Source organism: Gambusia affinis, linkage group LG02 (assembly GCF_019740435.1).
Source record: "Gambusia affinis linkage group LG02, SWU_Gaff_1.0, whole genome shotgun sequence".
Classification (NCBI taxonomy): Eukaryota; Metazoa; Chordata; class Actinopteri; order Cyprinodontiformes; family Poeciliidae; genus Gambusia; species Gambusia affinis.
In genome coordinates, this window is record NC_057869.1 from 11,355,254 (window position 1) to 11,369,425 (window position 14,172).

A 14,172-nucleotide genomic window follows, 5' to 3' on the forward strand; every position below is an offset into this window, starting at 1 on the left:
CAGTGCCACTGTCTCCATCAAAACTATGCTGCCGTAATTTACTTTTGCCACCGTGTCCCTTAAGGGGACATCTAGGCAAGTTTAAAATTAACAAACTGGCAGTAACAACCGAGTCCCCCCGCTCAAGGACGCCAATCTGACAAGGGCACTTCTGAAGCGTTCGCGGCCGCATTCACAGCTATTGTCAGCCACAAAGGGAGGGGGGAGGCTGTGAAAAGAGAGTTTGTGGAGTGATTGTAAGGGACAGTATGGCCCTGAGCTACACACACACACACACACACACAGAGGCTTTTATTAAACTCATAAATCACAATGACGACAGACGCCATCTAAGAGACTGTCTGACGGGAAGGTTAGTGAAATCAGAGCTATGGGGAAAAAAAATACACCTCTGATGCTTAAAACAAAACATTTTTGCTTTTGCACGGTGTCTAAGTGAAGCATGCAATAAAACTCATCTTTTACTCTTCACTGTGGCTTTTCTATTGCTGAAGTCAGCTTTAAATACATCAAAATCATCATAAAACATCAGCTTGTTTGGATTAATCTCATCAAAAGGTTCCTTTTTCACAGTCAAGCACAGAAGACATTGAAATGTTGGGATTTCTAATATAACATATAGTGTGTTACAGAATACATATGAAATGCATTGTATTTTAAAAAAGTACGCTTTAAGAGTGGATTGTTGCAAACTTCAGGTAGGCATGGGCATGTTAATGTTAAGGTTTTTAAAAAGTTAAGATTTCAGTATCAATTTCCTCTAAATTTCACAGAACATACTCTGTTGGAAATCTCAAGTTAGAATGTGGTTCTGCTGGATGCTTCTTCCTGTTTAAAGGGAGTCACTCCTTCCTGCTGTATGAGGAATAACTGCAAAGTTATAGATGCAGTCAAACATCCGCTATCATCATATGCTTCCTCTGAAGGCGAGGATGCTTTTAAGTCAATAACACTAGGCAACTGGCAATGTTTTCTTGGACATAAAACTTAGAATAGCTCTATGACTGAACATTATATGCATTTCTCTGTCTAACCTGTATTTCTCTGGTGCGGTGCATTGAGATAATTTAAATTGCCACTGTATGACTAAATTAAAGTTATTTTGTACGTGTAGCAACATTAAAACTGCATCAGTCAATGTGTGTTTGCATAGGCAGACATGATCATTGATTTTCTGTTTTAAATGAACACAATTAGATATTATTGTCCATTTTTAGGAACCACTTTTTCGTGTACATGGGAACCGCAAAAGGTTACATTAACCAGCCCATGCCTAGTATCAGTTTTGGAAAGACAAATAACGCTCTACTCATTGTAACTAAACTACACACTCTGAATCAATGTCAACTTCATTTATGAAAAGTTCTGAGACTGCAGCTGTAAATATTTTACCTCATTTTGCAGCATTTTCTAAATTCAGTACATAACACAACATCATACGAAGAAGCTTAAATAAACATATATGCATCGTTAGAGTCTGGCTGTAATATAATGTAAACATAGCCAGAGAGGAGTTGATGGACAACAGACAAAACATGCTGCAAACAAACACCTATGCACTATAATGCACAATAAACTGTATATTTTAAAATCTAAAATAAACACTCAAAATTTACTGTAATATTAGACTGTATAGTGCAAGAAAAAACATATTTAGGTCCAATATGTGATTACATCAATACAGGCCTTTTATGTATACATGATGTATAAATATACAATAAAATAAATGAGTGCATCCTCTTTAGGATTTTGTTTTGAATATGCAGGTTGACTGTAATGTTAGTGTATCAAAATCTATGTGTCTTTGTACAAGTCATGACCGAAGCTACACAGCTCTCAGGTTTCATCTTTTCACACTCCGGTATGTTTTTAGGTGCAGTTAAAGTAACTCACATCTTAAACATACAACACTTGCATCAAGTTATGTACTTAAAGCCTTCAGTAATGTATAATTTTTCTCATTGTGGTTCATAATTAACTCTAATCTGGCCTTAACTAAGCCAGATCAGGCAGGTCCGTTATGTTCCTACACAGTGCTCTCCCTCTTCACAATCCTTTGGTCACTACATTTCTCCATTAAAACACAACAAAAGTTAAATAAGGCACTACAACAGCCATCTGACACAAGACATATCAACATTTCTTTTAAATGAGTCAAAGTGAGGGCGTGTATGTGTAAATCCTCTTATTAGATCTAATATAAGGTATGAAAAAATAAAACTAATAAATGTTATTAGTGTGGATAAATGATCTTTCACAGGCACGTTTTGGGAAGGACGGGGGATAATCTCAAGCGGGAAAAGAAGCACTTATTCTAGTAAAGCATTTTCTCAGAAATGGGCACTGAAAAGTTTTCTAGTGAATGTTTTTCTTAAAGGACTAAATGCCATAAAATCTCTGCTTTAAAATGTACAGTACCTTCCAAATGTGTTTTTTTTTCCCCCACATTTTGTCACTCTACAACAAATATCAACTTATTTTTTATTGTATACACAGTTTTAAACATTTCTGAATGCGTTGATCTGAATGTTTCTATTTTACTGTGGCTGTGTGTTTAGCGTTGATGTTCTGCTGGGAGAAAAACCTCCAGTCTAGTCTTAAGTCTTATTTTCTTCTAGAGTTTTCCTATAATTAGCTCCAACCATCTTCCCATGAACTTTGTCCTTAATGAAGAAAAGGATCTGCAGCATGATGCTGCCACCACTGATTCACAGTGATGATGGTTTGTATTATGAGCAGTGTTAGTTCTCTTCCATACCTAGTGCATGTAGGCCAAAAAATCCAATTTTTGTCTTATTTAAATGAACTCAGTGGGAATATTTTTGATGTTTCTGGGAGAAAAAAAATGTGAAATACTTTTGCAAGCTGCTGTACATTTAACTACTGTGTTAAAATATACTTTTTCCATTTAGGAGGAGGCTACCGTTTATGCAAAGTGAAGGTACACTAATGACAAAATTTAAGCATATTTCACATCTACAGAATGTCACCACACATGATCATTTGCCATGAACCTTCATCTGAATACCAGAGTATCTGGTCTGCCTCTTCACCTCACCGCTGCCTTGCAGTGAAGCTTGTATTGCATGCCCGACCTGCACAGTTTAACTGCTGTCTGTCAGCTGTTTTAATGTAAACCCCTCTAACTCTGGCTGCAGTAAAGAAAGTATCCTAGGATTCAAGTAGCTGCCAACATTTTGGACCGGATAACATGTTTTCGGTAAGTAACATGAACATCCACTGCACAACAAAGTTATGAGCTCTACTGTTGAAAAAGTATTGTGATTATTATTATTATTGCAGAGACAGGAGGACAAAGCTCTTGTATGATTGGTCAAGATTTTTCAAATAAATATTTAGGTTTTTGTGTGAAGTATATATTTTTTTACTTTTATTTTGCGAATGTACATCAATATTTTAAAGGCAAATTTGTAAATTTTAGGCAATTTGATTTTGTAACCATCCGTGTCATTCCAACACATGCTTACTAATATTTGGCTTATTTCTGTTTTACTAGCTTTACTCGTCCGGTGATTGACCTAATCTGAGACCTTGTGCTTTAGTTTTGCTCCTGAAGTTGATTTTAGTGCAGCAACCTCACAGGAAGAGAAAACAGAATCCTGAAATCTTCTTAAAACAGACTGAAAACGTACCGAGACAGAAGAAAGTTCAACTACATCTCACAGATGATACACTGATAGTGTTGGAGACTTACAGCTTCTTCATGAGCCACACCTGTAGGTAAGAAAAAAGTGACTTTTGCTGCAGCTGATTGTATGTTCTTCCTTTGCCTTCATATTTAGCGCTGACAGGCTAGCCTTACTCATGTCACAGGCTGCTGTCATGACCGGACGGCTCAGCTGGCGGCTTCCTGTGTCGCGGCGAAGTGGAGGACGACAGTTTGGTTGGCGAGGGCGAGGCGTTTGCAGATGAGTCACTGCCCCCACCTTCAGATCCAGAGGAGAGATGTGGAATTGGAGGAGCCCTCTTCCGCCCCAGAAAGCCCCCCTCCAGTACGCCCCTCTTCCTTACAGCGCCGTCACCCTTCGCCCCTTCTCCTCCAGACACAACAGCATCCCCTTCTTCTGGCTGAGTGTACACCTTTCGCCTCACGTCCGCCCCTGGAACTGGGCTGTCTGGAGGTTGCTGTGTTGATTCTTGACTGACTTCTGGTTTACTCGCTGAGATGTTTCCGGCGTTGCGGGAAGCCCAGAGCTCCATGACGGAGGCGCTCCTCTCACTGTCCTCAGGCCCAAAGTTACAAAGCGAGCGCCGGGCGTCTGGGATCTGACTGGGTCCAGGGTTGGACGTCTGACTCAGGCTAAAGTTCTGGAAGTCTCTAAAAAAATATACCGGACAGTTAAAAACTGGCAATATAGACAGTTTTAGGGGGTTTTAAACATCATTAAAGCTGCAGCATGTAGCTTTTATAAATAATATGTTATTTACATCTTTGTTAAACTTGTCACTTTGTCCTGACAGAATATGAAAAGATAAATCTTCTCCACCTCCTGCCAGATTATTTCCATCTGATGAAATGCATCGCTTCCGACCAAAAATAATCAGCCAGGAGGAGGGTCTTGGCGCCGTCAATCAAACCTGTATAATTGCTGCTCAAGCAACTTACTGTTACAAGAAAATCGTTTATGAGTCTAATCTAACTGGCCTAGCATTCAGGGCATTCTCTGCTAACTGCAGAGAGCAATGGAGAGGGTAAAGAAGGAATGGGCAGCACAACACACAATTGTGATTCACAGCACTAAGTCCCGCCTCTATGTTCTGATTGGTTGTTTCTAGTTAGCACTGGGAGAAGGCGGAGGAGCAAAAAAATTTTTTCCATGGGTTATCTGTCTCATACTTTCAGTCAGTAACAGTTTTAACAAATATGTAAAAAAACAAAAAAACATTTTTGATTAAAGTTACCTTCTGCAGCTTTAATGTGAACTTCTTAACCATGACAAGAAATTCATGACAAGAAATGAATGACATGATATGATATCAGTTCCTAACTGGACTGAAAAATGTTGCTTCACCTGTAGCTGTTGAAGGATTCGGTTCGCCGTGCACGGGCCAGCAGGGGGCTCTCTCTGTAGGGCCGCACGGCTCCGTAGGTGACCTGGCTCTCAGGAATAGATTCCTGGGCCTGCAGCTGCAAACTGAGGTTGAGCAGAAACAGAAAGGTGAGACCTTTCATGAGCAGAAACATTGCCAGACGGTTATACGATGCAGTCATCTCTCGAACCTTGAAATAGACTCTCTGAGGCGTGTGTGGTGCAACACGGAGGGGGCGGGGCTTATGCTTGGGGTGGCACAGCGGGAGGTACTCAGGTCACACTGGTCCAGCAGCTGAAGCAGCTCCTCCTCTGTTGGCCCACCCACATCTGCCAAATAACATTACAGGATTTTGTGAATAGAAACTTACACACAGCTTGATGACATTTCAGCCACTCGTCTCTCCTTCCTCACCGTCTTTCTTCTTCTCTTCTCCTTTGTTGGCTGTGTCCATCGCAGTGGTGAGGTCCCACATTTGAATACTGCCGTTTCCGTGACCGGTGAACAAATAGCGGCGCGGTCGGGACCCCATCCGGCTGGAACCCTCGCACTCCCGAACCATGAAGGAAGTGATAGTGGTTCCATCCACCGACTGCACCTCACAGATCCTGAAGCGTTACGGAAAGAAATCAAATTCACATGTTAACCACAGTAACACTGACGCGTGTATATGGTGGACAGTGTACCTTTTTCCAGTTGAGGAGAGCCTAACAAACAGTTTGTTGGTGATGGGGATGACTTTCTGGATGAAAACTTGTTGATCATCTCTCTCTCCAAATGGGCCTGTGGAAACCAAACAATTCAAGTGATACATTTCTTAACTTTTTGGAAAAAGGGCCAAATCTGTATGTGGTTCCCTTTTTTAGGGTTTCTATATTTATTATTCATTACACAATCCAAGCATAACTTGCATGAATGCAAAATATTTACATTTGCATGTTTTTGTTTTTGTTTTTTTATTACTTTTTATCTCTGCTATATTTTGTACATGGACAGAATTCAACATCATCAACAATATGTTTAACCTAATTGTGTATGTTGCTTCTTCCCGTCTCACCTATATCATTTCCAGAGCAGTAGCTTCCATGACTCTCCGTCTCTTCCAGGGACAGGATCTTAAAGGAAGCCAGAGGTGTGGAGCCTGGCTGAGTGGAGATCATCCCTCTGAACCGCGTCACCGTCCACGTCCGAACGTGGTTGTTATCCGCACACACTAAAACACACACAACGTAAAAACGATCCAGTGAGGTTTCAAACAAGTAGATTGTTACTGGTGACTGTCATCTGAATTTTGTAAAAACTAAACAGAGGAACGTTTGTTACCTGACACCAGATGTTTCTCAGATAACATAATCTTCGTCACTGGGCTTCTGTGCACAGTGAACGTCTGAAACAGCTGAGGACCCGATCCTACTGTCTCTGGGTGCTGCACGATCACCCTCACTGCTCCGCTGCTCGTCCCGTAGGCGATCTCTATCCAGTTCCCACTCACACCTGAGAGCAGCATAAACATAAATGTCAGGAGTCTGCAACCTCTGCAACCCTAAGAGCCCATTTGCCTTCATTCCAGCCAAATGAAATTAAGTTAGGGTCACAACACAACATAACTCTTTTAAACAAAATAGCTTCTGCAATAGGAAATGTTAGATTTTTAATTAGCAAAGCAAAGAAACATAAAATCTCAAAACAAAATGCAATGTTTCTTTCAATTGAGCAATTGTTTTCTTATATAAAATTATGCCAAAAAAAAGCACATAGTTTGCATCATGGTGAAACAATAAATGTAATTCTTTTGTGGAAATGTTATGCACACATAACATTTCCACACATTGTTATGTGTGCATAACAATGTGTTATGCACACATAACAAATTGTTATGCACAAGACGTGAGGAAAATTGCTGAAGCCATTTTTTAACTATATTTACATTTTAAAACATTACTCAGTTTTTTAGCGAGTCATTAAGAGCCCAGAGGAGCATCTGAGGAGAAAAACTCCACGTGCTTTTCCAAGTAGGATTAAAAAACCAAACAGAAGCAAAGTCCCCATCCCACACATATTCAATGTAACCCTTTTTCTTTCAGTATTTATTCAGTACTTACTGGTTTTAGGGGTGAGGTACACAGACAGTGCAGTAATGGCATCGTTTGAAGGGTCGTGATAAAGCTCAGTTACTAAGAGATCGTTGTCCTTCATCCTCAGAGGAAACTTCTGCATGTCTGAGAAGAGGAAGTTGAGATCTTCCTTATCTGATGGACATTTTGAATGTATCTAAAACACCTGAACAGAAATCTTTTAGTGACAAAAACAGTAACAATCTCTTATTTTATAAATAAGATTCATATCCAGTAACAGAACCTCACTAAGATCCAATAAGGCTGGTTGCTTTGTGTGTGTCTGTTCACACCTATATAGTAGATGGAGCCGTTGGTGCAGCCCAGCAGCAGGAAGGACCCGGCCGTGTCACAGCTGGTGATGGGAACTACATCCTGAACCTAATAAAATATGAAAAGTGAACTTACAGTAATAAATAGAAGAGAATAATAGGAAATACATAATGTGACAAACATGTGTTTAAGCATCCAGCAAACGCTCACTGACGATGCCCACCTGCCAGTGTTGAGTGACGGCATTCCACACTCCAACCTTTCCTGTGTGGCTTGTCGCCACCAGCTGGTTGCCAATGAAGAAGAGGTCATCAACAGGAACGCCGAGGCTGAATATACCTAAAGAGGGAATTAAAATACAGCACTTGTGGCATCCAGGACCAGAACTATTCCCTTTGATTCTTGAAACCTACCAATTTCATTTCCGCTGCCTCCATCTTGGATACTCCAGAGGATAATCTTGCTTTCTGAGGCGGCGGCCACCATCTTGTCCTTGTCTCCATGTGGACCACCCACCACTTTAGCGTTAAGTGCTATACGTTCAATGGTCCAGTCAAGGTAGGGAGAGGAAAACACCTGCTGCCATCCAGTCGATTCCTTTATCCTGTAGCCAGAGCATACACAAGCTATTACTGTAACCTCCGTTTATAGAGCTCTGATTAAAATGTATTTATTTAACACTTAATTAAGTCAGCAGTATGAAAGCATGTGAAACAGAGGAATTCCAGGTCCAACAACTTTTAGATTTCTCTGCTTCAACACACCTGAGTCAAATAATCTGGACATTAGGAGGATTCAGGAGAACTTGACTGCGATGAGGAAGTGATTCAGCTAATAGATTCAGGTGTGTTGCAGGACACCGGATCTCACTCTAAAACCTGCAGGACAGCAAAGCTCAAGGCCAAGATTTAAAGACGAGTCTCTGCCTGAGACCTGAGCTCATCTTAGTGTAAAGATGCATCTAAGTAAATCAGAATATAATTGAAAAGTCAATTTTGTTTCATTAAAACACATGCAAAAATTTATACCCATAGCAATATAATACGATTGTTTATTTCAATTCATTTTGAAGGATATGTTAAATAAAAACCCAAAAATTTAGTTTCTTAGGAAATTTTAATATGATTAAAGGTAATAATTACAAAAGTCTTCTGTTAGTCAGGAGAAAATGGTTGACAGTTATCAAACAGAGGATATTGAAATGCTCCACAAGACAGTTAAGAAACAAAGAAATCATTTCTATGGAAAGTAGCCAGGACTATGTTAACAGAAAACGTAGTGGAAGGAAAAAGTGTGGCACAAAACAAGCTTATTAAAGGCTTTGAGTGAGATTTGCAATGCATAGACAGCTGCTGGAGTCAGAGCTGCAAAAACAATCCAAGAAAATCTTCACACTTTCTCGATGAGAAATAATAAAACTGTTACCTGTAGCAGATGACAAAGTGTGCATAAGCTGCAACGATCCAGTTATGGTGTCCTGCTATAATCAGCACTTTCCTGGGGTCAACCATTGAATCTGCAAACACAGACAGAGTAAATAAATTCCCATTTTCACTGCTGGTAGAAGTGAACTGGTGTTTCTTAATGAATGCTTGAGTGAAAAAGATTTTTCAGGAAGCAGGAACAAACTAGTCAGCAGGTCAACATGAAACTAGGCCACTTCAGTGAGTGCTCCTAGTCTGAGCACTAAAAAGATTTTAGGACACATTAGCAGGCGCACTAATGCACTCTTGCAAGAAGGCACAAACAAAAACATACATTTACTCTGTTATGCATGCATTTAGCACACACACATGGACAAACTGAAAGGCTAAATATGGATTTTAGATCAAGTTTTTAAAGGTCAGACTCAAATCCAGTTTAGCACAATTTAGTCCACTACCTGAGATGGTTTTAAAAAAAATGAGAATCTTATTTGCTTTTAATGTTTTCAGCTAAAACAAATTTTTAAATGTATTATCTCCCTTTTACCCAGTTTCTCTGGGTCATCTGTTTCAGACAAAGAAGGATGAGGAAGGGGAACCCCACGGGTGAAGCCCTCCGCTCCGCTCGGGCCCGGTCGCTCATCAGACGCTGCGGGCGCCGACTTACGAGCCGGGACAACTGTCCAGAACAAAACCACAAAAAAAATCCACTTATTTTTTGCTTACACTGTTCTGTCATATTAGTACCAGGTGGAGTCTTGATCATTTCTGTGGTGCAACCTCTACTACGTCTGTTTTCAGTTCATTCAATAGGAGTTTCAGGTTTTTACCTGGGGGAGGAAGGTAACCATGGAACAGAACGCTGCCACATGATGAGCGGTCCAGTTCCTCACACAACAGCAGGCGTCGCACTGCACAGGTTCACACAAATACACATAAACATTCATCAACATAACCATTTCATATAAAGTTACCGGCCTATTTTTGTTTCTTAGTTTAGACATTTATTATTTTCTTTAGCTTCATGTGCTTTCAGTTTGGGACAGACGAGGCCTGAATAAGATTGCTGTGTATTTCTTCTATGTTTAATATAATTTCAAAGAATGTGACTGAATTTCCAAAAGGTAACGTTCATTGTTAGTGTGGGGAAATTTAAAACAGTGAAACAGGATGTAATACAGCACATATGTGGAAGTAACTCTGTCCTGCGTTTCACCTTGATTAATATTCTGACACAGGAAGACAATTATTTTAGAATAAAATGTCTGTCATGCTGGGTTCAAATGTACCAAAAAAAAAAAAAAAACAAAAAAAAAAAAAACATAGAACTTTTTTATGCAAATAAATACTAAATTTTTGCTTGGATTTTTTGAGGCATGTTGTCAGTAGTTCATAAAATAAAAGAACAATGTTCATTTTACTCACCTATACCTATAAAGAGTAAAATCAGAAAAACTGAGTGGTCTCTTAATTTTTTTACAGAGTTGTATGTAAATGTAATATGGTTGGACAACGTTTTACCTGGTATTCATATCCCTTGAACTGTTTCCAATTTTGTCACTTCATAGTTAAAAAGATAAGTACTGGGGATTGAATTGGGATTTTGTATAAGAAATCAATTCAAAATAAAACAAAAATGATGGATGGTTGTTTTTTATCTTTTCCTGAGATGAAATTATACACAGCTTGACTCTATTTATTAGTAAATATGTAGTAAAGATTAATGCATCCCACACTTTTCAGATTTATGCACTGCATTACATTTCACAGTAATGTGCCACTTTCTGCGGGTCTATGACATAAAATTCCAACTTAAGTTTGTGTTAAAATCCTCACAGGGTATGAATACTTCTGCAAAGAACTATAAATAACCCAGTTATTAGCGTTGCTTTCAAAGTCTCCCATCTGAAACTGATCACCACCATACCTAAAGGAGTGATTCCATAAAACTCTGCTTCGTGGCGCAGGACGCTGATGTTGACGCCTCTAAAAAGAAAAACAGGACACAGAAAATGTCTATGATACAGGTCATGTCACAAAGATACACCCTCCTAAAAATTCAGTAGTAATCAAGCATTTTTGTACCGCAAGTCCAGTTCTTTGGTTCGGAGAAAGTTGAGAATTGGTGCAAAGGCTGTAGGGTCTCTGTCAATAAATATCTGAAAGTGATGCAATAATAAGTTATTAAAAGACATACAATTAATTATTTTTGAAAACTGCACAATCAGAAACCATTTTAATTGTGGTAGCAGGAGAGCTCTACTCACAGCTCCAGTTTCATCCCGCAGAGTGGAAATCCTCCCACTCAGTAAACTGAAAGGAACACACAGAGACAAATGTTATCAAATCAGTTCTCCATTTCCACTAACCAGTAACTCAGTTACTATAATCAATTTATTTCTACACCAAGAAAACCAATGAGGTAACTCTGAAGTCTAGATTATTATCCTTACTGCATGTTTTTATGTTAACTGTTATGAAAAAGCGACAGTGACTGAGCTAAAGACAGCTGGGAGCAGAGACTGACCTACAGGCAAACAGGTGTTAAACCAGTCATTCTGGTTATAGCTCTGCTCAGCTGTTGTAGGAATGTACTCAGAGCAGTGTTTAATTTTATAACAAAAATATTTTACCAGCTCCAATATCCTGCTTCTCTTTAACTGTTGCCTTCATCTAGACTTAAAATCACTAACAGCTGAGTAGAATCAGGTGGGACAGCATTACTTCAACTATGACAAAAGTTTTAACCAAAAATATTTTTAATATTTTTAAAAAGTTGTTTTCACTGGTTTCACAAAACATAAAATGCAATATTTATCATATTTACGTAAAAGACTTAATTTTTATCTCCTTTGAGGAATCCCGAAGGATTCCCACTTTGTCTAACACAAAGCTTGAGACATGACAAAATATTCACCCACAATCAGCTCAGACACAGAACTTAGCAACACCTCGCACAAGTTTTCATAGTTCTTGAACATTAGTGCATCTAAACATTACTCCAAACCTGAACATATTTTATTTATTTTATGTTGTGGACTAAAGAGATGCACTGTCAGAAAAAAAAACCCCAAAGGGAATTAATAGATGGTTCCAAATCACTTTTGGATTAAAACATCTAAATGTTTATATTAAAACTTAGTCTACATGTAAAACTTTGTATGGTGGACAATCATCACTGTCCACCACCCTGGACACATCGTCCCCACAGGGACAGTGGCAGCATCATGCAGTGGAAACCTTTTATGCAGCAGTGATAGAGAAGTTGGTCAGAGTTGATAGGAAAGAATGAAGATACATCCCCCTATTTTATGTGGAAATCACATTGCAACATGGGAAGAAACTCTACTAGGCTGCAAAAGACTTGAAACAGGTTCAGAGGTTCACCTTCCAACAGGAAAACAACACTAAAGAAATAGCCACAGCTACAGGAATTGCATGCCACACTTTTCAGGTTTCTTGTTGCCCAAAGTTCTAAAATCTTCCACTTCAAAATGTGGCTCAACTTTGTGCTTCTTCATCACATAATTTAAAATAATAAAGTTTGTGGTAGTAACATGACAAAATTAGAAAAGTTCAAAGTGGTGTGCTTACTTTTGTGAGGCATTGTTTATAAAAAATAAATAAATAGCTGGATCTATTGAACGAACCTTGAGAAGAAAGAGTCTGGGATCCACGTCAGAGTCTGCCTGGATGTGCTGAACCTTGTGAAGGATACAGGCAAATCATGAATGGCAACACATTTCGAGCAGGATGTCTTTATGACTTATGAGTAAATACTTGATTTAATTAAACATTTAAGAATTTGTGATCATAACACTGAGTAATATGATTACAAAATAACATTGGGTTTAATTTTGTAGAAATTGTACATTGTGTACAAAGTCAATTATTCAGTGGTGTAGCAGCAGTAATGATGGAGTACGCGATCTGTGTTGTCTGCTTTGATTACATAAGTAATAACAACGTTATGAAGTTGTTATAAGTATAATCGCAAGAGTAAATGTTTATGAAAAGATGACAATCATCTGTCGGTGTCAAGTGGACATCACTTACCTTGTCCCCCCGACATTTAGCTGGATGATCTCTCCCATCCCAGGCGTCGAACTGTTACCGTTCGTGGCCATGGTGACTGAGCCGAACCAGGTAGTGTTTTCACGAAAATGTCACTGAGCTGATCACAAAGGCTAGCTTGCTAACACTCCTCTATCGGCTCAGCTGATGCCCGGACTTCCCAGCCTCACAGCCTTTCCCTGGGACCACCATCCGTTAAATATCCGCTACACACAGCCCATGCAGGCTACGGTAGCCGCATCGTGGACGCAGAAGGTCAGGGGTATTTTATAACCAAAACAACCGCATGAGGATCCCCTTATTATCCAGCGAGCTTGTTTGCATCACTGTCCTGTGTGGAAATCATTGGAGAGCAGCCTGCGCAGAATTTTAGCAACGTGAAACAGCTGGGGCGCGCGTCTGTAATGTTGCAAGATAGTTCCCCTCCAATACCTTGCTCTTTCGTTTATACACCAAACATTGATAGTGGTACGTTGACTGGCAGTAAATCTCTTCCTGTAAATTTTGTATTTATTTCAGTGAGTCAAAGTATTACAGTGGCGTATGTGTATACTGAAAAATACATGAGGGGACTTACAAAGAACATCAGATAAATCTCAGGAATCTCGGAAACCAAATACTCTGAATGCACTATTCCTGTTAGAGGTCTGGGGGAGGTCCATCTTTATTTCTACACACGCGTAAAATCTTTGGAGCAAAAAAAATATTATTAGTCTATCCCTGTGCTGCCCTTTCTATAATTATCATTAGTATTTTTACTCATTTAATTATAAGCGAGTATCTGTCCTGTCAAACACGTACATTACCGTATGTTTATTTATTATTGTTGGTAACTTTCTTGTTGGCAGCCCGCTGCATCATGTGAATTACTAATTTACCATAAACGACACAAAATACAAATTCAGATACCCGAATACATATTTATTCCTCTTTTTCTTTTTGCTGAAACGTTGCAGTATTTTATAAGTTCAATCTCGCACTCATAATCGCAGAACAAAATGTCTTGGTACGATGGTTTTCTACAGTCTTCTACAATTTTATTTTACAAAATTGTAGAATTGTAGAAAATTTGTGTTATTAGTCGCACATGTTAAATAAATAAATACGTTTAAATAGACGAAAAAATTCCAAAACAAGTCCGTTCCTGTCGTTTTAGACTTTCATTAGACGTGGCACATAGAAAGCAACACAATATGTAACATTGTTTAAACGTCTTCGCCGAGCAGGGAGCGGAT

The 14,172-nt window shown here is 39.1% G+C and overlaps 1 protein-coding gene across 1 annotated transcript; it reads right to left on the reverse strand.

The window, feature by feature from the left end:
- Positions 1–3,378: 3,378 nt before the first annotated feature.
- Positions 3,379–14,120, reverse strand: kctd3 (potassium channel tetramerization domain containing 3). The gene is made up of 19 exons (XM_044095903.1): positions 12,920–14,120; positions 12,514–12,567; positions 11,131–11,176; positions 10,949–11,022; positions 10,791–10,849; positions 9,694–9,774; positions 9,411–9,542; positions 8,865–8,955; positions 7,853–8,043; positions 7,663–7,778; positions 7,460–7,547; positions 7,155–7,271; positions 6,376–6,546; positions 6,110–6,265; positions 5,739–5,835; positions 5,467–5,660; positions 5,243–5,381; positions 5,034–5,156; positions 3,379–4,339 (listed from the first exon to the last, which is right to left on the reverse strand). The coding sequence occupies exons 1-19, from the start codon at positions 12,988–12,990 to the stop codon at positions 3,829–3,831; spliced, it is 2,511 nt and encodes an 836-aa protein (XP_043951838.1). The 5' UTR covers positions 12,991–14,120; the 3' UTR covers positions 3,379–3,828.
- Between the last annotated feature and the right edge of the window lie 52 nt (positions 14,121–14,172).